The sequence below is a fragment of the Balaenoptera musculus genome, chromosome 12 (genome assembly GCF_009873245.2).
Source record: "Balaenoptera musculus isolate JJ_BM4_2016_0621 chromosome 12, mBalMus1.pri.v3, whole genome shotgun sequence".
Taxonomy (NCBI): domain Eukaryota; kingdom Metazoa; phylum Chordata; class Mammalia; order Artiodactyla; family Balaenopteridae; genus Balaenoptera; species Balaenoptera musculus.
Genome location: NC_045796.1, coordinates 58,037,001 through 58,061,407, shown reverse-complemented (window position 1 = coordinate 58,061,407; position 24,407 = coordinate 58,037,001). Strand labels below are relative to the sequence as shown.

Genomic DNA, 24,407 nt, shown 5'->3' with positions numbered 1-24,407 from the left:
CATTTTATTTAGAAAATGAATTTGTCAACAACATGCATAATTTTGATTTGTTCCACTTTCCTCCCAGCTCTCTCCTCCTGCACCTCATGCTCTTGCTAGCGCCCATTATTTCTCTCTTTATAAGTGTGTCTTGTTTGCTCTGGGAAAGAAATTCACGACTAGGTTGGAAAAGAAGTTTATGACGAGGTTCTAAGAACACACACATAGCACTTCGAGGAAGTTGTCTGAAGCGTCTCCTTCCCCAGATACAATGTGGTCGTGGGGACAACAGGGTGGAAGGTGGGAGATGGAGCCAGTAATCCCTTCATTCTTTCATTCAGCACCTACTACATGCCAAACTCTATGCTGATCACAAAGTCAAATGAGACACACTCTCAGAGTCACACCAAAACAAAGCTGGATGCCTTCACCCAGGGATTTGCACTGGAATCTACTCTGTGTCCAGTGTTTTGCTCCTCCCTCCCTGGAAGTGGGGAGGCCAGTTGTATGATGACAAGGAAAGTGTCTTTGGCCAGTAGACAAGTTGTCTTCATTACTCCTCTGGGGGAATGGGATTGAATGGGGTGTTTTTCTGGGCCTGGCCCAAACTTGGCTGTGCCTGGAGGGCCCATTAGGCTGCAGGTCACAGCAGCTGGATCCCAGGCGCCCAGAGCCGGTCACGCGTCTGGGCTGCCCGCTCCACGAGGTACAATGGAGTCATTGACTATTTATTTACTCCGTACAATAAGGCCGCTGTTGACTTAATTACGGGAGCCTCCCTGCCACCCCAGGGATCTTTAAATGACTAGCGGACTCTACACTGCCACTAACTCTTCTCTCCTTAACCTCTTTAAAACCCGAGTCTCCCCTACCTGGTCCGGCGCAATAGGCATGTAGGGAGCAAGAGAGCCAGAAGTTGGTGACCCAGAGGGTAGACTGGTGGTTTTGCTTGAGAGCCGGGTAGGGTTTGTCAGGACTGAGTTTCTGCGAGTTTCAGGGCTGGGCTGAGTCAGGCGCTAGCCCCAGGGAGTGGAGGGCGGCAATACTGCGTCAGGCGCGGAGGAGGGCTTAACTCTACCAGGCCTGCAGGGAAGAAGCAACAAAAGGACAAACGCTTGTCTCCAGCCCAGACGACCAGTCCCTGGGGAAGCTGAGTGTCTCTACTTCCGCGGCCTTGGGAATTAGAAACTACAGTGTCCCCAGGGATGAGGGCAGCTCGAGGACTCAGGAGAGCCACGGGATCTCACCTGGCCCCTTCCTTACACAGCCCGGTTGAAAATTGTTTCCCGGCCGAGCGCGCCCGGCCTGTTCCCGCTCAGCCTCACTTAAACCTCCCAGCGAATCGCTGCTCGCCAACTTCCTCTGGGGGCAACTTGCAAAGTCTCTGCTCTAGATAATAGTGTAGGGCCGAGGATAAAATAGCAACGGTATTGAATAGATGTTGACTTTTCCGACCCAGAGGAGCGGAGATCGGGGATTGTTTGCAGAAGCTAATCGTTTCTACTGAGAAGCACGGGGAGCCGGGTGTGCTCGCCTCCGGCGGCCCCTCCCTGGAAGCCGGGTTGCGGCAAGACTAGGGAACTTAGGCGCCCTTCCCCAACTCGGGCCTATTTAAGAAGTCTTCTAGACTATAGAATGTAGACCAGCGGCCGCCAGGCCTGGAATGCCCCCCAGGCTTCTTTCTCCAACCTTTGAGTCTGCGACCAACCTGTTAGGTGCCCACCAGATCTCAAACCCAACTCCTTTCTGCAATTCATTTGGGAGGTCAGGGACCTGGGAAGAAAGGAGGCGTCGGCCATTAAGGCGCCAGGCTGGCACAGAGACTGTCCGCCGACCCTCCCGCCCCCAGCCCCCTACACTCGGGAGTGTCCCTTTCTGTTTTTAGAAACGAAGGCAGGGAGAGGGGCGCCGTGACTTCAGACGTCTCAGGGGGTACAGGCAGCAAGGGGGAAGCGCATTGGTAGGGTGCACTTGAGGTAGAGGTGGGGGTGAGGCGCAGGTCAAGTTCTTTCCCGTAGACTTCAAAGGGAAATGGCAGTAGTTGGACTAAAAGGGCCACTTTGGAGACTACCAGCTGCTCCTCAAATCCTGGCAGCTGAGAAGTTTCGTTGCCATGGTTTCGGAGAGGTATGAAAGCCACCACTCAGAACCAAACGCGCTCGGGCTACTTATACGTGTTGCCAACCACCCAGGGCCAGGCAAATTCCTTGGCGATTTGCATCACTCCCTAACCAAGCATCACATTCCCAGCCTCCCCATCTCAGAGTAGGCAGGGCTGTACGCTGGGGATGAAGTCCAGGCCGGGGAGTTCATAACGTGCAGGTCTGTGTGGGCGCCCAGAATTTTCGCACTTTCGCTCCTGCGGTCCAGGGGCGAGCGCTGCGCCCTGGTGGCCGCGGCGTCCCAGAGCGTGCCCGGACCGCGGGGAAAAGAGCGCGGCGCCTTTAAAGCAAGAGGCGAGGAACCCCCGCCAGGAGGCGTGTCTGTCTCCGCCGCCGCCTCAGCCGCCGCCGCCGCCGCCGCTGCCGCCGCCGCCGCTGCTTCACGGTCTCCGTCTCAGCTGCCGCCGTCACTTGCGCTCGGCGCCCGCGGCTGCGCTGCTCCGTCCGGGAGCCGGAGACTTCCAGCTCGACCTCCTCCGGCTGCTCCTCCCCGAGGACCACCCCTCCCCCTCTCCGCCCACCTCACCCCCTGCGAAAGGTAAGGGCTCCCCTCGGGTGGGCTCCGCTCCGGGCTGCCTCCTGAGGTGTCTGTTCCCACGAGGACAGGAGGGACCCGGTGTGGGCGAGGGGCATTTTCCGCCTGGAGAGGGAGAAGGCGAACAGCGGCGCGGCGGAGCCGGTGCGCTCGGGGCACCCGCTGGACCAGTTCACTGCGAGCGGCTTTGTCCCGCTCGCTTCAGCCAATTCCCCTGCAGGCGCTCGCGTTCTCCCCATAAAATAATTTAATAAGGGGACGGGTCAGGAAGTAGCCTCAGCTACTGGGACTCACGCGAGGCTAAGAGAGACATATGGCAAGAAGCTGTGTGTCTGCCTGCGGGTCTGACAAACTCCCCAGCCTTGCTTCCATCCTCCCATTCTTCCATTAACCATGCTCCCTAGTTCCATGCTGAGGAAGTACAGACATTCATTTTATCCGGTGCCAGTGTTGAGAGCGTCTGAAAAAACTCGGAGGGCGTCCCATTAGGGCGAGGGGAGAAGTGTCACCAGGGTGGATCACAAACGTCAAGAACTTTTAATGACTCTCATCCTCCGGTATTTTTACCTTCAAGGAGTTCTTTACTAAACAAGGGGACCTAGCTGAGCCTTCTTAGAAAATGATTTCCCGTTTAGGGACTAAGGGATGTTAGACAACTTACTACTACTGCTATCCTTTTGGTAACGCACAGATTACCTTCTATCATTTCTTCATCTTCATGCTGTAAGTATTATGTCATCAGAAATTACCTTATGGATTAATGATTATTTTAACTTCACGAGATGATTGATTCATTTGAATCTTAGTTTGTAGTTTAGTTGCTGGAAGATAGGCACTGAAATTTCAATCTTGATTTGTCTAAGTTCATTACCTTGTAACTTTTAATAGAAACCATTCCTGTAATCACCAAGGCAGCTTCCAATGGCCCTAGGAACTTATTAATTAAACAAACAAAACGAAACACACTGAGGAAGGTGTTAGAGAAATAAGTGATGCTAGAAGTCTTACCTGTTTGTTTTCTTCTATTCAAACCCATTTAAGATTGCACAGCTCTGAAATTAAAAAAAAATAAAAATAAAAAAAGATTCCAGGTCATGTAAATCTATTCTGATTCAATTTCTTAATTAAGATACACTTCTTTTCGCATCTAAGAATTAATTAAAACTCTAAATGTCATTAATCATCAGTGCAGCAGAATGTTGGTGGAACAGCTGAAATGTGTTCAGAATCACAAGGGATTGCATAGCATAGCATTCATAGTTAGGAAGGGTGAAGTGCAAATACGCAACAGTGTGGTTTTAACTGATATGAGCTCTGACATTATTCTCTGGCACCTCTAATGCCATGGATGAACAGGCTGTTTATTTTAGCTTAGCTGCAATACAACAGGCCACATGTGTGGAAGAATAGGTCAGGTGTTACTATAAGATGAGATTTCTCAAATGTCACACAACAGCAGGACTTCAGTGACAAGTCAAGTGGAATTCTTAAAAAGAATTCCATGTGAAAAACTTAAATATAGATATAACATGGAAGAACCTTTGAAATTCAAGTTGTCCTGGGATATGTAATTGCTGTTTCTTGCAAAAGGTATAGGCATTGTCTATTGAAACATTGTGCTGTAAGGATTATTACACATTTGTACATGCCCCAGCAGGTGGCAGCTAACTAGAATAAGATTCATTTTCACTGGGAGGATAGAAAACTAAAATTGCTTCTCAAGTAATGGTGCCCAAGAATAAGAGGTCATTAGTGTCAGTAAATATAAAAATAGAGTGCAAGATGAAGCTAATGGCTTTTTGCTGTTGTTGTTGGAACAAGCTCTGCATGAACATGAAATGCATTTTGTTCTTTGCTAATTTATCATAGGCTTGATATCTCTTCATGTCAGCCTTCTATGTGGTTTTATTGTTGGTTTTTTTTTGAGGCTTACTTATAGACAAAGCTCCTGTGTGTGCATGCATATGTGTGTGCATTTGCAGTTTGTCATCTCTGCTTTGACCTTGGAACCTACAGAGCTTTGGCTTCTAGAAATAAAGGTTGCCATATGGTTAAAATGAGAAAAAAAGCAAATGAAACCATGGAATAAGGTGTGTAAATCTCATTATTGCTAAATATATACGATTGTCTGACATCAAACAGTGGGTTTGTTTGTTTTTTCCTTTGAGAAAGGAGCAAATGACAAATTTAAAAATGAGTTAAATCTGGTCAGTGAATACTATATAATGACTCTATCAATCCTTCGTATTGCCCCAGAACTATGATGTATGGTACCAGTATTGTGGAGAAACTTGTAATAACTTCACAATTGCCTTACTATAAGGCATCTTCTACACCACCAAATCATTTTGTTCAAGTATTGGGGAGGTAGTTTTAGGGTTTTTGTTGTTGTTTTTGCCCTGGGAGTAAGTGAAGTTTAATGAGAAAGAATGAGAATTAATCTGATAACCCTTGTAACAGATGGAAATCTGGAGGTGGAGAATTCTAAAGCAATAACTAATTGTACACTTTAGAAATGTCTTTAGCCAGTGAACATTGACAGCATTATTCAGTATTCTGAATTTTGGTGGTCTTTCAGGCAATTTTCTGTACTGAGAAACAAGAAGTTTAGTGCTCATAAGGGAACTCACAGTTAATGTAAATGGCTTTTGTAGTAGTATGCCCTGGAAAGGGATGGCTATTAGCACATCCTGGGTATGCTAAGCAATCCAAGTTAAGTCACACTGAAATATACACACAACACAGTTGACAAAATAGTCCTTCTGACAATGTGAACAATGCAATAATTCAAACTCCCAGGGTCTGTACAGCAGAAATATGCACATTGTCACTTCAAATGGCACATTACCCATTCAATGTACTACTTTCAAGGTACTGCTCCAGAATAAATTGACGTCTGGAGCGCTGTCCGCGGTACTGAAGAAAGGTCGTCTCCTGTCTTGCAGAAGTTCAGTTGGACAGGTGGAGTTGCTGTCTGTGGTGTTGAAGCCTTTTGGATTAGCTGATGGATGTAAATGAGCCTAATTTAGCATATGTGCAAAATTGGTTCTTTGGGGACCAATTAATAGTAAGAAAAATTTGTGATAGACTTTTTACTGCTTAATTTACTGTGTAAGAACTTCATGAAATTAGAAGCTTGATCTTTCACTTTTCAACTAGACACTCAATAAATAATCCCACAAAAACTAAATAGTTTAGAATGCTAGTTTTAAGTAGAAAAGCTACAACTGTAATGTCAGATGCCATTATGTTAACAGAATACATGAACAAGGAGTTATGGTACATTTTGTTTTCTCAAGTTCCGTTAAATGCCAACCAGACTTCAAAACTGCAGTATTTTGATTAGTCACAACAGAGCATGCTATTTTCTGGTAGTAGATATCAATTATATTGACAGATGAAAAAATAAGAATATTTATTGTTGCCCTGGCAGTCATTATTATCTCTGCAAGGATCAAAAAGGAAAGGAACAAATAGAATGGAATAAATGAGACAGCAAATACAAGACAGGACATGTTGGGCTGTACATGCTTTACAAGAGGTATTTTAAACATGGACTGAAGGAGTCGCTAGATACCCTTGGTTTTAGCACAAGGTGTTCCTTTTAAAGTGCTCAAATAGTCAGATTATTTGATTGAATTGCCTGCTACATTGCAGAACTAGCCATTCATGATGCTTATTTTTGACACTGCAGTTATGCCTCCATCTTAAAGAAAAAAATCAATGCCCACTTGATGCCTTTGCAAAATGTAGGTTTATTTTCAAATCAGCATTTTATAATATCTTAAGAAAAAATAGATTTAAAATAGATTTTAAAAATTTTGCTATCTGGAAGTAATAGTACTCATATCGCTCCTTACTTAAAATTTAGATATTCTTTAAATATGATATGATCTTATAATTTTTTCATAAGGGTTAACCTATGCCCTGCTAGTTGGTTATGAAAAAGATTAATTTTAAGATACACGTCCAGCAATTTGCGTTTTGTGCTTCCTGATCACTTAAAAATATTAATATATAGTATTATATTTATCACTATCCATCTTAGTTTCACTTACTAATGTAAAATATTAGGACTGGGTATTTTAATCTATATGCATGGAGGACAGCATATTACCTGTTTCAATAATAAAATATATTTTTATGTTAAAAGAGAATATATTTCTGTACTTTTTTTCTTGAATAAATTGCTACTTGTGAAACCAAGACAGTCACTGTCTGGGGACTCTGAATATTCTGATCAGAAGACTAGAAAATAATAAGGTATTTTTAGACAAAACTGTGCCACTCAATGTTGCTCAAGCTATGATTCCATATTTTACCCCTTCAAGAAACAGATATTCAGAAAACCAAAGTGAGAAGAAATTTGGGCATAAATTATTGAAGCCTTTGGAGTTTGCTGCACCCATTCAAATAGCATTGTCTTTTAATATATGCACAATTACTTTAGATAAGGTAAAAATGGGTGGGAAATATGATTCCCTCCTTTTAATTCAACATTTTCCCCCCTAAAAGGCCACTTGCAGAAATCTGTTTTTATTGCTGGGTAGTAATCAAGGAATATCCCACTTAAGTTTTTAAAGACTATCTTCACCTCTCCAATTGCACTTCAATCTATATTAATTCCTGGGCAGAATTTTAAAAAGTATAAAAGACCTCTTTCAGCCTAAAAAACAGTTACATTTGCAGTAAATTCCTCCGTGTTAGACCACTTCCTTTTTTACAACTCCTAGGCAAAGTGACTTTGTCTTAGCTTGTCATTTATTAAAATTCATCAGTTGATGTAGGAAGTCCGCTTGCATACATCAGTCACTACCTTAGTAAAGACTCTTACTGGAAATAAAAGCACTTTTTTTCCCACGCAAATAAATCCGACTTCTTCCTTGCAGCTCAAGGTGGGCGACCAGATCGGTTGCATAATAGATGTTGGGAAGCTCACTGGCAGGAAGCCTTAAGAGGCAAGCAGCTATCTCAATTTTTCTCACTTAATCTTGGCTTCACGTCAGAAGCTGTGCAGCAGTGCAGTAGAATAGGGCCTGGCAAAACCTTTGAGAGCAAAGCGCCTTTTGTGCTGGAACTGTGGCTCGCTACCGACGCTTCGGCGGTTTCCAAGGCTGGGCTTCCTATTGATTTTCCTCCTCCTTTGCTTCCCCAGGCTCGCGCGGCCGGACGTTGGGAGTGTGCGTGCTGGATTTCTCCCGGATGCTTCCCGACTAACATGGATGTCCCACCATCCCTTGCAGTGGAAGGTTGCTCCTTGGCGCAGTGAGGGAAGAACATGCAGCGATTGCTAATGGGTTTGGGAAGCGGAGACTCCTTCCTCTCTCTGTGACCATGCCGTGATCGTGTCTGCGGCCACCACTCGACGCATCCTCATTCCTACCCGAACCGGGAGCCTAACGCTAGATCGGGGAAGTGGGTGCCGCGCGTGTGGACACAGAAACACCATGAAGATTATTTCCCCGATTCTAAGTAATCCAGTCTTCAGGCGCACCATTAAACTCCTGCTCTGCTTACTGTGGATTGGATATTCTCAAGGAACCACGCATGTATTAAGATTTGGTAAGATTCCCCATCCCTGTCCATCGCCTGGTATCCGGCTCAGAGGCAGCCGGATGTAAACAGGCGTGTTCGCTCCTCTAGGCGGGTGGGCTCGGTGCATTTGGACCTGTTCACTGCTCCGTCGCTTCCCAGGGTTTGAAAGGACCCACTGTGCTTTTCATTTCTTTTCTCCCCACCCCACCCCTTTACTGGAAAAAAAAAAAAATCAGCCGCGGGAGGATGAAGTGAGTGTCAGTGTGTGGTCGTGGCGGCTGCGTTACGTCCCCATGGTAGCCAGTCTCAGAGACGGTAATGACGCTGGGGGTACGGCCACCGCCGCCGCTCCCTCCTGTCGCCCCGGGAGCCTCCCGGGCTCGGCCCGCTGCTCCTTCCCCAAGAACGTGCGCGCTGGGGCTACACGCCTCTCAGATGGCCCCGCTGATGAGTTAATATCTGGTAACTCTTCGGCAAGTTGGCGTCTGTCCGCTTCCGCCTGGGACCTGGGCAGGTCCGCAAGTGAAAGGCGCTAACCGTTTTGATTTGTCATCAGAGAGCCTTTTCGGTTCATTCTACCGGTTTTTTCAATCCCTGGTCCCCTTATGGGTACGCGGAGCTTTTAAAGATATTGTTGTAAGGTTGAAGGGTCTGCTTAACAAGGGGAGGCTGCTGTTGGAGAGAAATAGCGTCGTGAGGGAGAGTTTTTGTTTGTTTTAAACTTGTGAGCCCTCCTCTCACAGGTTTCTCACTGCGCGTCCTGGACTAATAATACATGATGACCAGTGGTGACTGGGGCGGAGGGAGTCTGTGTATGGGAGTCTGAGTCTGCGTCTTTATTTCACTTGTAGCATGATAAAAAAGCCGAGGTGGCAGTTCTATATGAGGGGAACCCATTGCTTTCCTAAGGAATCAGGTTTCCTTGGGGCTCGAAGGAAAAGCTAAACGTGAGACTCCGGTGGAAACGCTGGTCAGATTTGCTTGGAGGAAATGAAGCGTGGGCAAAGCTCAGCCGCTTTCGATGGCCAATGGAGTTTCAGTAGGAGAACTAGTCAGGGAAAGTTCCCTTAAGTAGATAAGAGCCAGAGAGGAGAAAGCCAGCAGGGTAAACGCTCCCACTGTGGGCGCCTCCTTTGACAGTTCGAGTGGATTTAGACCAAAGAGTGCAGGAAACCGTATAATCCTGAGTATATGTCTTTGAGATAAAAGCAGATACATTAAGTCACTCAGTCAAATTTAAATCGAAGAGTGATTGCCTGCACTTCCTATTATGTCAGCAGTATCTTCTCTCTTGCCTTTTTCCCATATGCTTTTTCTATAATAAAATTCATCTTCTCTCAGGCTTTGTGGAACCAGGGTAGGAATGCTTTCACATACTGAAAAAGGGAACCCTACCTTCCCTCCCCCACCAACACATAGACACACCTGGAGTCCAGAAGACTGGTAAGGACAAGAAAAGACAATGAGTTATAACTGGATTCCTGCTGTAGTAGTTTTCCTGCTTTCTTCATGCCTTTAGATGGTACTTAAGCACGTTGCTCTTAGCAACAAGCATCCACAGGAATGCTTGTTTCTTTGAGATTAAACAGGTCCCTGTATCGCTGGAAATGTGTGTGTGTGTTCAGCTGTTCTGCTTCAAGCATGGTAAGTGCTACAGTTTGGTAGTTTTGCCCAATATTTTGAGTAGTACAACCTACTTATTTGGAATACTGAGGTGTCTTCTGAAGTGTGTTTGTGAATTAGTGTGTCTTAATGTGTTTGAGGACTGGGTGGGGAAAAAAAAGAAGTCTGGGAGCCGGAAGACTGCCACCAATACTCTAAAGATTTAATTATTGCTGCTCTGGTCTTGCAGCATAATATGTGCTGAATCATTAGATTGTTACATTCGCTGATCATTTCATATCTTCATATTAAAAATCTTGGCGACTGTAGCAGAGTGTGTAGCAGCTTTCCAAAAGAGCTGACACACACACAAAAATACATTTTCCTAGACCACTGCTTACTAAGAATGTCTGTAAGAAATAGGGGAGTAGGCAGACACCTTCCCACCTGTGCCTTGCTACCTTAAACCAGCAGCCCAGTTTCTAGATAACTTGTTATTTTCTCCATTAACTTCAAACATCTTCCACGTGGAGATTCATTTTCTCTGATTTCTGACCTGAGCTGTGGTGAAGGACTGTATACATGATCATCTTTGGAACATTTACCTATTGGGGATGTTTTGATGCAATGGCAGGAGTTTTATTTTCTTCTGGGAAGAACATGTTTTGAGTGGGGTGGAGATGGGTTGCGCGCGTATGAGCCACTCTTGAGAAAGGTTATTTTCAACTTCAGCTGAAAAGGCGAACCAGTGCCTCCTCCCTGGCCCAGTGCCTTGGACGGGAAGGGGTTGGAATCGTTGGTGCAGCAGCCGCCCCTGGGGTGCGGGCGAGACCCGCCGCCTCTACTGAGGAGGTGGCGTCCAGCCCCTTCCCCCCCGACCCCGGTGTGGTTGGCCTCTGCCAGCCGCCGGGCGCCTCTGCGGCGGCGCTATGGCAACCGCGGGGCCCCGCGCGGCGGCCGCCCCATCCGCAAGCCCTCTTCCCGTAGGTGGTGGCAAACCACCTTCACGGGCTCTCTGCTGGCCTTCCCCCCGCTCCCGCTAGGGCTGTGACTTGACTCTGCGTCCTCCTACCGACGAGTGTGGATCGGGGAGCAGCCTAGGGTGCTGACACTTGCCGAGTCCCTCGCCACCCCCGCCCATCTTCCGAGTGCTCAATCTTTTTCTCCCTTTCTCCTCTCTCTCTCTCTCTCTCACACACACACACACACACGCGCGCGCGCGCGCGCGCGGACAAATGCACTCTAGAGAAGCAAGTCCAACACTCTGGCACAATGACTCCTCTCTGGCCTCCAGGAAAACTTCCTGCAGTCGCATCCGCGAGCGCCGGTGCCCTGGCGCCCCCTCCCACCCTGCCTGGCCTCGGGGCTGCCCACTAGGGCCTGCTACTCCGAAGCCGCTCTGCAAACACCTCCTAGAGAAAGTCTTCCCGAGCGCCGACCCCAGGGAGCTTTCCCGAAGCTTGCAGGCAGCCTGGGGAGATGGGGGAGCGACCTGAGGGTCAGCCAAGGGTCAGCTCCTCGCCCGCGGGCGGGCGGCGCCGCGCCGTGGGTGGGTCGTGGCAGTTTCCCCGCCTTTGATCTTGGCTTGGCCCAGCTTGGCTTCTCCAGGGCGACCACCCAGCGGGCGCGTTGTCGGGGGACACGGTGGATCTTGGACACTTAGAGGGTCAGTTTCCCCGCTCCAGGTCAGGTCAGAAGTCCTGGGGCCGGCATTTTCAGGCGCGGAGCCTGCGACGCCCCCCGCGGGGCCTCTCGCGTGCGCTCCCGCCCGGCAGCCTGCGGCGCCGCGCAATGCAAATGAGGCACCTTTGTTTCCCCGCAGCTGCGGCCCGGCCCTGCTAGCGGCTGGACGGGCGAAGGCGCGAGCCCCAGTTCCAAGGTCTCCCAGCACCACAGTGGCTCCGAGGTACTTGAACGTTTCTTTTGCTACTTTAGCCACCCTTCTCTTCTCGCTCGACCTCTGCTCCTGGGAAAGCGTGGGAAGGGGTAGAAGCCAGCTCCGGGCGGGGCTCCACGCAGGGCTAGCAGTCCGTCTCGGAGTTTGGGGGTTGGGCGGCTTTGGCATCTTCTTTAAGAAATCACTTCCCAAGCCACCACTTGTTTACAATCTTCGAGGTCGGGTTTTCCAAATTCCTTATCTGGAATGGCAGTTAGAATGCCAAGAGCGAAGACAGGAACCCAAACTTTCTCCCAAACTCGTGGGCAGCCTCTCCAAGACAGTCCTTTCAGAGGAGCTGAGATCGTGGTAGGCCACTCATTCCCTTCAGATGTTTCGACCTAGCTTTTCTCTTCGGCGTTCCAGTAGGACGGCTTTTCTAAAAGGCTTCCCAGGCGAGGTCTACCCCCAGACGCGCTCGGACCTCCTTGGCACTGTGCGCTGGCCCCATGGCACAGCGCTTAGCCACCTCCCTGCGCACAAGCCAAAGGTGAAGGCAGCCAGCTCAGGGACAGCCCAGATTATAAAACCCACAGAGTGAGAGGGGACGCAAAGTGTGCCTATGGAAATCCCCCTATTTGTTGGCTATCCCATGTGCTCCCAGATAGAATCATTAGTAGCAGATGTGCTACAATACCGAGGAGTGTGAATGAATTGGCTGGGCTTAGAAGCCGCCACTCTCTACAAGATCTTTGGAAGAGATTTTTCTTCCTTTAGGAGGTGAGGTGGGCGGGAGGGGGGGTGGGGAGTGGCGTTACAGCTGGAAGCTGGAAAACTGGCTCTTGGGAGGTGGGGATGCGGGAGTAATAGCGGCTACTGTCTGAAACAGATAAAGCCCGAACACCTGCTCAGCAGAGCTCTGGAAAGCAGGGGAGGGAAATCTTTCCAAGAATCGCCAACACAACGGCCACGCTAAAAAAAAAAAAAAAAAAAAAGAAACGTAAAGAAAAAGAATCTGATCTGTTTTTTCACGTAAGTTCTCACTTATTCTTAAAGCTTCAAAGAATAACTCTGATGTGATCCATCAACGGAGGCACACTCGTTTCAGAAAATGACTTAAAAATGATCTTTTCGTCCTCTAGAAATAGCACCTCTTCTCCACCAAGACACATGGGACTCAACATGTTTTCTGGCTTTGTGAGGTTGTCTTTAAGAAGTGAACAAGGGTTTATATGTCAGTAGACATTTCTTCAGATAGACACCTTTTGCTTTTTAGCTTAATTCAAGTGATCACTGCAGTGTGTTCAGTCCTGAATTCTCAAATGACACTGTTTCAACATTTACTCAGCCCTGGAAAGTTAATGTGAATTGCTCCCACACAAAGGAGGAACATAACATAGACCAAACACAGGATGTATCATTGGTTATCAGAGCCTTTTCAAGTCTATTCACCATTAAATAAAGGGTTGCCTATGATAATGATGACATAATCTTTGATTTTCTTTTAATTATCTAAATTTCTGATAAATGTCTTGCTCTTTTGTGGTAGAAATTCAAGTGAGAGGGATTTATTTTCTCTTTCTGTTCTTAGGATTTTACTGTGTTATTGTAGCTCCAATTCCATTGATTCCCTGGAAATTGTTGATGTCCATTTTTACACATCAGAGTAGAAAGTAGTTCAGTGTCTTTCAACTGTAATAGCCTTAAGGCTTTAATCTACTGCATCCGTAATACCTGGGGTTTGCAGGAGATCCTAAAATTTTCCTCTGTAGGATGGTCTAAAGTATTGAAATGGAATTGTTGATTGTTTTGCATTTGGGTGGTGAAGCTTTATCTTCCGTGGACTTTCAATTTGTAATCCAGTTATCAAGGTACTAGAAGTGCTTCCAATGAATGTTAAACCCTAAATCTTAGCATGAAAGGTAAGGTCAAAAGCCCCTGAAAGAGAAGGAAGTAGGCGCACATCATCATTATTGATTGGTCTAGATTAAACACTGAAGAGGAAGATTTCAATCTGATAACGTCATAGGGCTTCCTGTTTTTCTTTGCTGCTTCTGCTGACAATTTTGTAAGGTAATTAAATTGGCTGATTGAAGTCACGGTGGTCATGCCGCGATAAAGAGCATTTGGATTTAATGGAATTTAAAACAACAGAGCACTGAACACAACTCTTACCGAACAAGAATTTTAATGGCCCATTCCGGGTGCTGACTAAATAGAACGCCCTTAACAGGTTTAATCGAAAGGGCAAGGCAGATTAGCACTATATAGTCTTTATGGTTGAAGATTGGGGAATTAAAATTATCCCTTTAAAAGACTCATTAATGCATTATCAAGATTTAATGTAGGTTAAATAAGCTTTCTTTAGACCTTCACCATATACTGTGAACCTAGGTTGAGGACCAAGTTTCAAAAAGGAAATATTTTTAAGAGCTCACTTCATAAATGGGATTATATATGTTTCTTATTTCAAAAACAATAGACATGTAAAATTTTTTGAGAGGATCCAGGGTATTGAGGGTAAATGTTGATGATGAATCGTTTCTTTTCAATAACTGAAAAGAACAAATTTTACTTTTCTTTAAAAGTTTTGTTTTTGGCAATTTTTTCATATAAGCAATGCTTATCTGTACTAGAGAAACCGCAAAAATAATTTCAAAAAATGTTCTTCTACAGTTTCAGTAGAGTCATAGGTATCTGACTTAGGTTTTATGTTGTCTTTTTAATCCCGCCCTTGTTTTTCCTTAATGAAACTTATCCATTCAGGTTACCATACTTTAGTGCATTCAGGTTCCTTCTGCCCCTGGAAAAAGGGCAATTCTTCGCTTCTCATTGAGAACACATTTAGTGTTCTCATTTTCACATGGTGAAAGTCAAGCTTCAGTCTCTTACGAGATTGTTCCTTCCAACTGCTTCTTGCCTTGTGAAATTGTCCTCTCAAAGTTGTCTGTTCCTTTGATTATTCTTAAAAAAAACCCAAACCCAAGTTTTTATATAAAAATCTCCCCAATTTTGATTGTACATAATTTAAAAAATTGTTTAAAAAAATTCCAAGTTGACCAAATCGAAAGCACTCAGCTGGTTAGGAGGTAGCCTCAAAGTCACCAGTTTTCACCCTCCTGCCCACCCCACGTCCCCACTCCTCATTGATCCCTGAACAAGTAGGCTTATTTGTCTCTTGCCTCACACCATTAGGGCCAAACATTTTATACTGTTGTATTTTCAAAGTGACAATTAGCTTATCGGATAAAACTAATATGGTAAAACTGAATAGGAGGTTAGAGAAGACCCTTAAGATCTTTCTGCAGAATTTTTTATTTTCCATTTTATTTTTATATTTCAGCTTTGAGGCTCTTTTTCATTTACCACAGCATTCAAATATAGCATTTTCCTATTGATTGACTTGAATCCTTCATTTCCTTAATTAAAAACTAAACATTCTTTTAATAGAGACAGGTCACTGGACAGCAGGGCTATGTGTAAAGATCTGAAAGGGTCTGGGGACGTTGTGGTTTTCAGATGTTTTTCCCACGGACACATGTAATTCTATCAGTCTTTCTTTTTGGTTTAGCATTTGCCCTCTTCCGGGGCCTTGGTTTAAGACAAGTATATTCTGAAAGGGAGAGCACATAGTCCCTAGACTGTAAAGTTAGGATAAGTTTATTAGATCAATCGATTCTGTCTGTGATAGAGATGCTCAGATACAAAAGAGAATTCCAGGTACTAAGGGAGTGCTGAGTGATTAACACTGATGTGAAGGGGAGGCTGAAAAAAGAGGGAAGCCAAATGCTGTTTGATACACAGTCTTTTCTAGCTCTACTGCCAGACATTTCAATGCGTTGTAAATTGATCTTTTTGCTTGTATTAGTCCAAGTCTTTGAGCATATGTGATGATTTGAAATCAGATGTCAATGATATTCTTACATTGACATATCTCCTCCCAATCAAAAGGATCTTTAAATGCTTTTCACACCCTTTTAAATCAACAAGGTACTTTTCCATCATTGAAGGAAAGCAAGTGTTTGAAAGGTGTTGCCTCTAATTCCCACTTCTGTCTCCAGCTCTGCCTCACTCTGAGTCCTTGACCTATCACAATGGGAATATTGCTCAGCTAAAATGATCAAATAAGCAATGCAAATATCAAAGAAATGTTCTGCTTCGTTATCATCGTAGGCATTTGGTTTATTTTATGTTGTCTTTTTAATCCCGCTCATCTTTTTACCAACGAAAGCCTCCGTATTGTTTATTATACCTTTTAGTGCATTCAGGCCCCTCCTTGCCCAGAAGAAATGAAATGAAAACTCTTTCAAGATGAAGGAAAACTATCAAATCACGTAATATGTGAGCCAAAGGGGCCTTGAGAGATCAAGTCTGGTATCCTAGGTTTAGATATGAGTTGCCAAGAGCAGTTAAATCTCTTTTTCTGGTCACAGCTAGTTAGTGTCAGATTTTAGACCAAAACATGAATATCCTGACTGCTGGTCGAGTGATGTTTTTCAGTGAATTATGCTATTTTTCCAGGGTAGCCTCTGATTCTCTGTGCTTTGCATCAATTTTAGGAAGAGTCACTGGTTCTGGTAGCTTCCCCTAGACATTTGCCTCCTTTGTTTCTTCCACCTTTTCTTTCATAGAACATTATTCCATAGGTTATCCCTTTTCTTTGTTTCCTTTGTCTGTAGCTCCTTCCGTCTCCCTCTCCCATGCCTGCCAGCGTATTCTTCTCCCTGTGTCCAAAACTTTGACCACATCCATTTATTCAGCAAATAGTAATTGAATACATATTGTGTGCCAGGCAAATACAGTTCTAAGACCCAGATTCTGACCTCAAGGAGTTTGTAATCCAATTGAAGAGAAAAGACGTATACATATTAAAGTACAAATTGAGTGGTGCAGAAAATATATACAATGTTGTTTAAAGGAGATTATTGTGGGTTTGCATTTTTATAGGCGAGATTAGACTCCAGCTAGGACCTGTAAAAAAATAAAATAAAATGTGTGATAGGGAAGAAGACAGGGAAATATATCATTGGCAGAAGACTCAGAACCAGAAAAGGAATTTAGGCAGAAGTTAAGAAGGTGAGCTTTGGGATAGGGAATGGACCGGCCCTATCAGAGGATAGTTAAGGCCTTGCTTTTTCAGAGCTTTAATATTTAGGTTATAGGGTTTCTTCTCCTGTTTGTCCCCCCCTAGAAAGCAATTGAAAGTGAAAGGATGGGCTTGACTTGGGCTGCAACAAGCAGTCAAGTGGTTTCTCAGTCTGCTGCTTACATTCTATGAAGAATAAGTGGATCTCTTTTCTCTGTGTTATTGAAATGGAAGCAAAGGACCCACCCTTGTCCTTGGTCATTGAAACCTTTAAGAAGTTCTTGGTCTGGAATCACGGATACTTCTTTTTTTCAGATTTTTAAAAACACTTTTTTTTTTTAGAGAAGTTTTAGATTCACAGCAAAATTTGAGCAGAATGTATAGAGACTTCCCATAGACCCCTGCACCTAAACAGACAGCAGCCTCCCCGACTATCAAGTGGTATATTTGTTACAATTGGTAAACCTACATTGACACATCAGTATCACTCAAAGTCCATAGTTTACACTGGGATCCACTCTGGGTGTACATTCCATGGGTTTTGCAAATGGATGATGGCATGTATGTACCATACAGAGTATCATACAGAGTTTCACTGTCCTAAAAATCCTTTGTGCTCTACTTCCCCCTCCTTATCTCCCCGCCCCCCCCACCCCCGCCACCCCACAACCACAGATCTTTCCACTCTCTCCACAGTTTTGCCTTTTCCAGAATGTTATATAGGTGGAATCATACAGTGTATAGTCTTTATAAGTCGGCTTCTTTAGCTTAGTAATAGGTATTTAAGGTTTCTCTGTGTTCCTCCATGACTTCATGGCTCATTTCTTTTTACCACTAAGTAATATGGAATCACGGATACTTCTTAAGTGAAATTCTTAAATGAAATAAAAGAATATCTTTTTAACACATGGCCAGATCAAATGATTAAGCAAGGAAAAGTTTTCAGTTAATCTAAAGGAGAATGCATTGGAAGACTATTTAAAAGTACCCTTAGCTTCCTTAAGGGATTATAGTATATTGCTCCTAAGGCATCCTCAATGTTTTTTGTCTAATTCCAAGAGAGTTCCATTACCTGAAACTATATATATATATATATATATATATATATATATATATACACATATATATGTATGTATATATATATATAATTGTATCATTTTATATAATATATAATACAATTATTTCAAATCAGAATTTAAAATTAAATTAAAATTAAAAACAATTTTAGTAGAATGAATTCATTGTAGTGATATTTTCTAATTCTGCGTGAACTCAGGACCCCAGACCTGTATGAGCTAGGAATTTTACTCTTGACTTTGTCATCTAGTGGCTGTAAATTAGGAAAAATAATTAAATCTCATTAGGTCTTGATGTCTATTTCTGTATACTAGGTATTACTTGTTATCTAATTTCCAAGGATAATGTTGGAATTAATAGGAAAATGCATAGAACTCTGGACTTATTGGTAGAAAAGGACTTTGGGGATTGAAGGTGTAGTTGTTCATCTACTGTGTATGTGTAGAGCAAGGTCAAATTTGTTATCACTTGTGTATATTTCATTCAACTTCTTAAAATGTGCATAAACATTTGCAATAGTCTGTCTTTTCTAAACTGTTCTTGAATAGACTTCCTTGGATTGCACCTGAAGCGATTATGAACATGTTGAAAAGGATTATTGACTAATAGAACAAACTTTCTTCTGAGTTGGTAGTTTGACAGAAGAGCAAGTCCATAGTTTCCTTTTCTTCTCTGTATATCAGGAATTTAATTGGCATTATCAAATATCCACAATATAAGTAAGAAACATATCACAACTAAAAGCCAAAATAATAAGCAAAGAAATCATGCTAAGTTTGGTGGTTTAAGATTTTTCACTTTTTCACAATGGCATAGTCTTTCTAATTTATGCTTAAAAACATTTTCTGAAAAGCTGTGCCTGATTTTATATATACTTAATTCTTCATCCATCTGCCTGTTATGAACTTTTAGCTATTATTTAAGTCTCACAAACACTCAGATTTACTACAGTTGTTTGGGATAGAAAAGGGGGACTTTTCTCTGGTGACGTTGGCATCTTCATCAAGGAGCTGTCCTAGGCAGTCTTTCCGGGACTTACTCTTTAAGGCTCGACAGACTCTGGTGTCACTCATACAGCACTCACCTCACCATTCTTCCTTAAGGCCCCTCTGAATTACTTTTGGCTCTTTTTTTGTAAGCTCTAACCCAGTGTTGGGGAAGCAGCATAGAGGTGAGTAGAGAGAGATGAAGAACCCCCTCAACCCCACACCAGTGGTGCCACATTAGAGCATCCAGCAGACCATTTGAAAAGTGTATTCAACTTATAATACATTTTTATATTTGGAAAAATTTTTTAAAGTTCTTAAAACTTCGGAATATGAAGTTTATTGGGAAAATTTCCTGGATGTTGAGGATAATGAGATTTTGGAGCACTGATTTCTAACTTTCAGGAATTGGATGAAGGAGAGGCAGTCTCAAATTTTTATGATAATCCAAAGGATGAATGGCCTAAATGCAGGTTGAAAAATACTCCCCTGTCTTAAGTCTGGTTTGGGGTTTCTGGAAGCAGTTCTGCATCATAGCAGAACTGATGTTGGAGTATGTGAAGTTGCCATTGAGTTCCTGCTTCCAGTGGGTGAAGGACAGGGCAGTATTCCATTCTGTCATCTTTCCCTGAGGATTCTGGGTTGATCCCTCAAGAAGCCTTCCTGGAGATTGGGGGTGATGTTTCAATGACTCATCGTCAGCTTGTTCTCTAAGATGCATTTCTCTTCCTTTTACTGTTCCATACATCAACTATCCTTTTAAAAATCTAGATTGTTTTGTCTCCTCCAAAACGTCTATTTTCGATAGGGATTCTGTAGAATAAATTCAAGCATTGGCAAGAAAGTTTGATCAGACCAATGGTTCCCAAACCTTGTTTCACATCAGAATGGAAAGAGCTTTAAATAATTTAAATTCCTGATTCCCAAACCTGGAGATTCTGTGGTTTAAAATGTTTCATTTTTCACAACTGCATAGTTCCACAACTGCATAGTTGTAGTGCCTTCACTTTTTTAGAAAACTCTTAAGAAATGCACTTAAAAGAAACAAAACAAAACTCCCAGGCAGGTTGAAAATCAATCACTGAGCTAGTTAATCCTAAGGAGTTTTTGACCTTAAAATTATAATTCCTCTGCGTGGGTGCATCAACTTTCTGGACTGGCAATTGATAATCATGGCTAGGCTGTGTAAAACAATGAGTAAATTTTGTAGATAAGGGTTGTGGCTTGGATATTTTATCATCCCTCTCAGAACACACACAGTGTTGGGCTCTCAGCATACCACTGATGTGCTTACTGATCCTTTACAACCTAAGCATTTAGAATATTTACACTCATATAACCGACCCCACCGCCCAAGGGAATCTTAAGCAGGTGTTGTTTTACAAATAATGTCAAAGATGATGAATAGTTGTGGGACCTTTCCCTCTCAACCTCCTACTAGAGTCGCCCCTAACAGATCATCTTAAAATGTTGTTTTCCCAAAATCTATCAAAAAAAAAAAAAAAAAACCAGCAGACATCTGCTCTAGTTAAGAAGACCCCAACTCAGTTGCCTTGAATACGTGTGAATGGCCCAGAATCTGGGCTGAAAATAGAGTCCAGCCTAGGTGTTCATTAGAAACCCCTTGGACTAAACCGTGTCCACCCCTCCCCCAGCCCATTGCTGTGACTATACTATCTGGGTCATTGTTAGGTCATGGTGCCAAGGGTTGAAATCTGAACACTACTTTTGGAATGAAACCAGAATGCTCGTATATTTGTTTCAGGTGGACATTGTCAATAATTATATACGCTGCTTTAGTACTAAAACTGATAATATCTTTATCTGTCCAAATTATTGGTAACTAAGAGTTTTCCATATTTATTGCCAATTAGGTAAAACATCAGTTAATTAAGTATATTCCTATAATTTAACTTGCCATCTGGGAGACTTTATACAAAATTATGTATAGGAGACACCTTATTGATGGTTCCATTAACAGTGGCACAATTATAGATTGGTTAGAGATTCCTTTTTTTTTTTTTTTAATTTTATTTATTTTATTTTTGGCTGCGTTGGGTCTTTGTTGCTGCACATGGGCTTTCTCTAGTTGCGGCGAGCAGGGGCCAATCTTCATTGTGGTGCACGGGCGTCTCATTGCGGTGGCTTCTCTTGTTGAGCACGGGCTCTAGGCACACAGGCTTCAGTAGTTGTGGCTCGCAGGCTCTAGAGTGCAGGCTCAGTAGTTGTGGCGCACGGGCTTCCTTGCTCCGCGGCATGTGGGATCTTCCCGGACCAGGGCTCGAACCCATGTCCTCTGCTTTAGTAGGTGGATTCTTAACCACTGCGCCACCAGGGAAGTCCTAGAGATTCTAAAGTATTGAAATCATCATAATTACATGCTAATGATAATTTTAAGATAAATATTGAAGAAGCTCATTGAGTTAACTTTACTATTCCTCAGAATTTTTCTTATTGGGACTCAACTATGTTTACTAATATGTGTTTAAATATTGTTAGTTATTTTAATGAAAATAGTTCAAAGGGGATTTAATGATTGAGAGCATGGAAATATGTACTTTCAAAAAATTGTATCTGGTGGTGTGCAGTTCTCTGGAAGACATATTATGAAAAATCCTTTTTTATGGCATGAATTTCACAGTAAGCTTTTTTTTTAATTGTTATCTGAATTTTATTTAAGTATAATTGATTTACAGTGTTGTGTTAGTTTCAGGTGTACAGCAAAGTGATTCAGTTATACGTTTGTATATGTATCTATTCTTTTTCAGATTATTTTCTATTATAGGTTATTATAAGATATTGAATACTGTTCCCTGTGCTATACAGTAGGTCCTTGTTGTTTATCTATTTTATATATATTAGTGTGTATTTGTTAAACCTAAACTTCTAATTTATTCCTCCCCTGATTCCTCTTTGGTAACCATAAGTTTGTTTTCTATGTCTGTGTATCTATTTCTGTTTTGTAAATAAATATCATATGATATTACTTACATGTGGAATCTAAAAAAAATGATATAAATGAAATTATTTATAAAACAGAGATAGACTCACAGTAGGTTTTAATCCTGTATATTCATCCAGTGATAAGTTAGAATTATTATGCCTTTAACCTTCCCATTTGTTTAGGATAAATTTAAATATATGCATAGGATATGAAAAAATGTACACAGTAGATAATGTTATTAACACATTTACATTTATTCAAGGATACTCATTTATTGGCTTTAGGTCGGAGTCTCTGACTTTACTAAACTTGACAGCCACAAGGCAGTGGTAATGGAAGTGAATTGCTCAAAGTTCTTTGAATTTTATACATCTTTTATTGCCTAGCAGGTGGCCAGACTACATCAGCATTTTTAATATAAACAAGGATAGACTCTTAGCTAAGATTTCAAAGTAGCATATTTTCTAAGTGAACTGTGGAGAGAATTTTAATGCTCAAATTTGTTTATTGTTCTCCTGTGCTGCATATGTTATAAGGGAACTAAATGAATATAAAAAGATCACTACGTATTAATAAGGAAAAGCCGTATTTAGTATAAGTAATCTCTCTCCCTCTCTCTTTTGGTGCTATTCTTCAAGAAAGGGAGATAAAACTAAATTTGTTTACCAGAAAATAAAGTAATGCTTTATACTGTGGTTGTAGGGAGGATGCCAAAAGCCTCCTATCAACTCTTTCAATTTTGCTTCCATTTTTGATTTAAATTTCCATTTAATTCAACAAATATTTATTCAGCACTGGTATCTGATCCAGTTCTTTGATTATTGACATAATACAATAATTGTAAAGCAAGACATAACTAAAATTTCAGTAAATATGAAAATTTCCCCAAAATATGGTTATTATAAAATACATTATATAGAGGTTCCTAATGATACTGTTTTTTTTTCTGATAGGCAGTAAGATGTATATTTTTCAGTTCTATACTATAGGCTCTGTTTCAATATTTTATTTCAATACGTTGATAGAATTGAAGAATCCACCATATTGAAATTCACTTTTAGTTTGATATAACTTATCAAAATATATATATACTTGGAGATGATTTTTCTCTAATATCTAGAGTTTGTACTTTAATATATACCTTGTAATATGTTGCTTCTTTGTAATATATACCTTAGTATTTAGGTCTATTTGTACAAGCAACCAATAATCCAGTGTGTTATTTGTTCATTCATTTAACAAATGTTTAACTGCTTACCTTATGCCAGACACTGTATTGGGCTCTAGGACACTAAAGAAGTTGAAAGTAAAAAGAACTGGTCTCTGCATCCAGGATCTCATAATCTACAGGTATAGGTAACCACAGAAAAGAAAATTGCAAAACAGTGTGACAAGTGCACACAGTAGTAACATGTAAATAATTATTCTAACATGAAGAGAGGCATCTAGCCGCATCTGCATGGAAAGGTTTCTAAAGCCTGCTGTTTGCATCTTTCTCTGAGACTTGTGATCTACTGAGGCCTTTACTCAGACATTCCATTCTTTTTTTTTTTTTTTTTAATTTTATTTATTTATTTTTGTTTGCATCGGGTCTTAGTTGTGGCATGCGGGATCTTTCGTTGTGGCGTGTGTGCTTCTCTCTAGTTGTGGCGTGCGAGCTTAGTTGCCCTGCGGCATGTGGGATCTTAGTTCCCCGACCAGGGATGGAACCAGTGTCCCCTGCATTGGAAGGCAGATTCCCAGCCACTGGACCACCAGGGAAGTCCCGACATTCCATTCTTGTTATTAGATTAGTTATTAGAATGGCTGTGCTGTCTGTGTTCCTTCTCTCCACGGCTCTAACTCCAGAAGTCTTCAGCTGGGCTGGGCCTGTTGTCTCAAATCATAGTGATGCCGTTAATATATTTCACATACACACACACATATATTTATATACAAATATTCATGAACACTTGCACACATGTGTGTGTACATAAATGTGTATGTGTGTATGTGTGTATATATATATAGAGAGAGAGAGAGAGCGCGCGAGAGAAAGAGAGAGAGAACTAGTCTAAATTATTTTAAGTATTTAAGTACCGTATTAGTTAGGATGTAGATTCAGTAACATATCACAAAAACATCACCCCACCTTCCAGAAAAACAAAACAAAACAAGATAGATGTGTACTTCTGTCTCACATACAAGTCAGGGATGGTGTGGTGGATCTGTAGCCTTCTGGGGTCCATGCCGCTTCCAGCTCTCTCTTCTGGCGTCTATATCTGGCATCTGATGTGGACTTTCTCATGGTCTAAAGTGGAGCTCTAGGGATCTCATGCACCTTCCCAACAGCAGGATGGACACCTCCTGGATGTTGCACACACCGTTTTACTTCATATCCTATTGACAGGAACTTAGGCACATGGCTACGCCTGGGCAAACAGGAGGCTGGGAATTGAAGCCCTATTACAGGAAATGTGCCCAGTTGAAAATCTCAGGGTCTATTTCTGTAGAAGGCATAGAGAATGAATATTGAAGGACCACTGGTAGTCTCTGCCACAGGCATCCAATTAAACATTTTAGAAAGGAGCTCAGCTCTTTAGAGTTTTTAACTTTATGTGTGTGTGTGGTTATGAAGTAATGCAC

General features: G+C 42.4%; 1 protein-coding gene across 5 annotated transcripts in view; it reads left to right on the top strand.

Moving 5' to 3' along the window:
• Nucleotides 1-2,226: 2,226 nt before the first annotated feature.
• GRIK2 (glutamate ionotropic receptor kainate type subunit 2) overlaps nt 2,227-24,407 on the top strand; it is a 633,079-nt gene continuing 610,898 nt past the window's right edge. For 2 of the 5 annotated variants that reach the window (XM_036871504.1, XM_036871505.1), the window contains exons 1-2: nt 2,232-2,679; nt 7,832-8,238. In XM_036871504.1, coding sequence (XP_036727399.1) covers nt 8,124-8,238 — 115 coding nt within the window. In that variant the 5' untranslated portion in view covers nt 2,232-2,679; nt 7,832-8,123. Of the gene's footprint in view, nt 2,680-3,356; nt 3,400-7,831; nt 8,239-24,407 lie in introns of those variants that run through there. The other 3 variants (XM_036871506.1, XM_036871501.1, XM_036871502.1) reach the window with 3 other exon arrangements.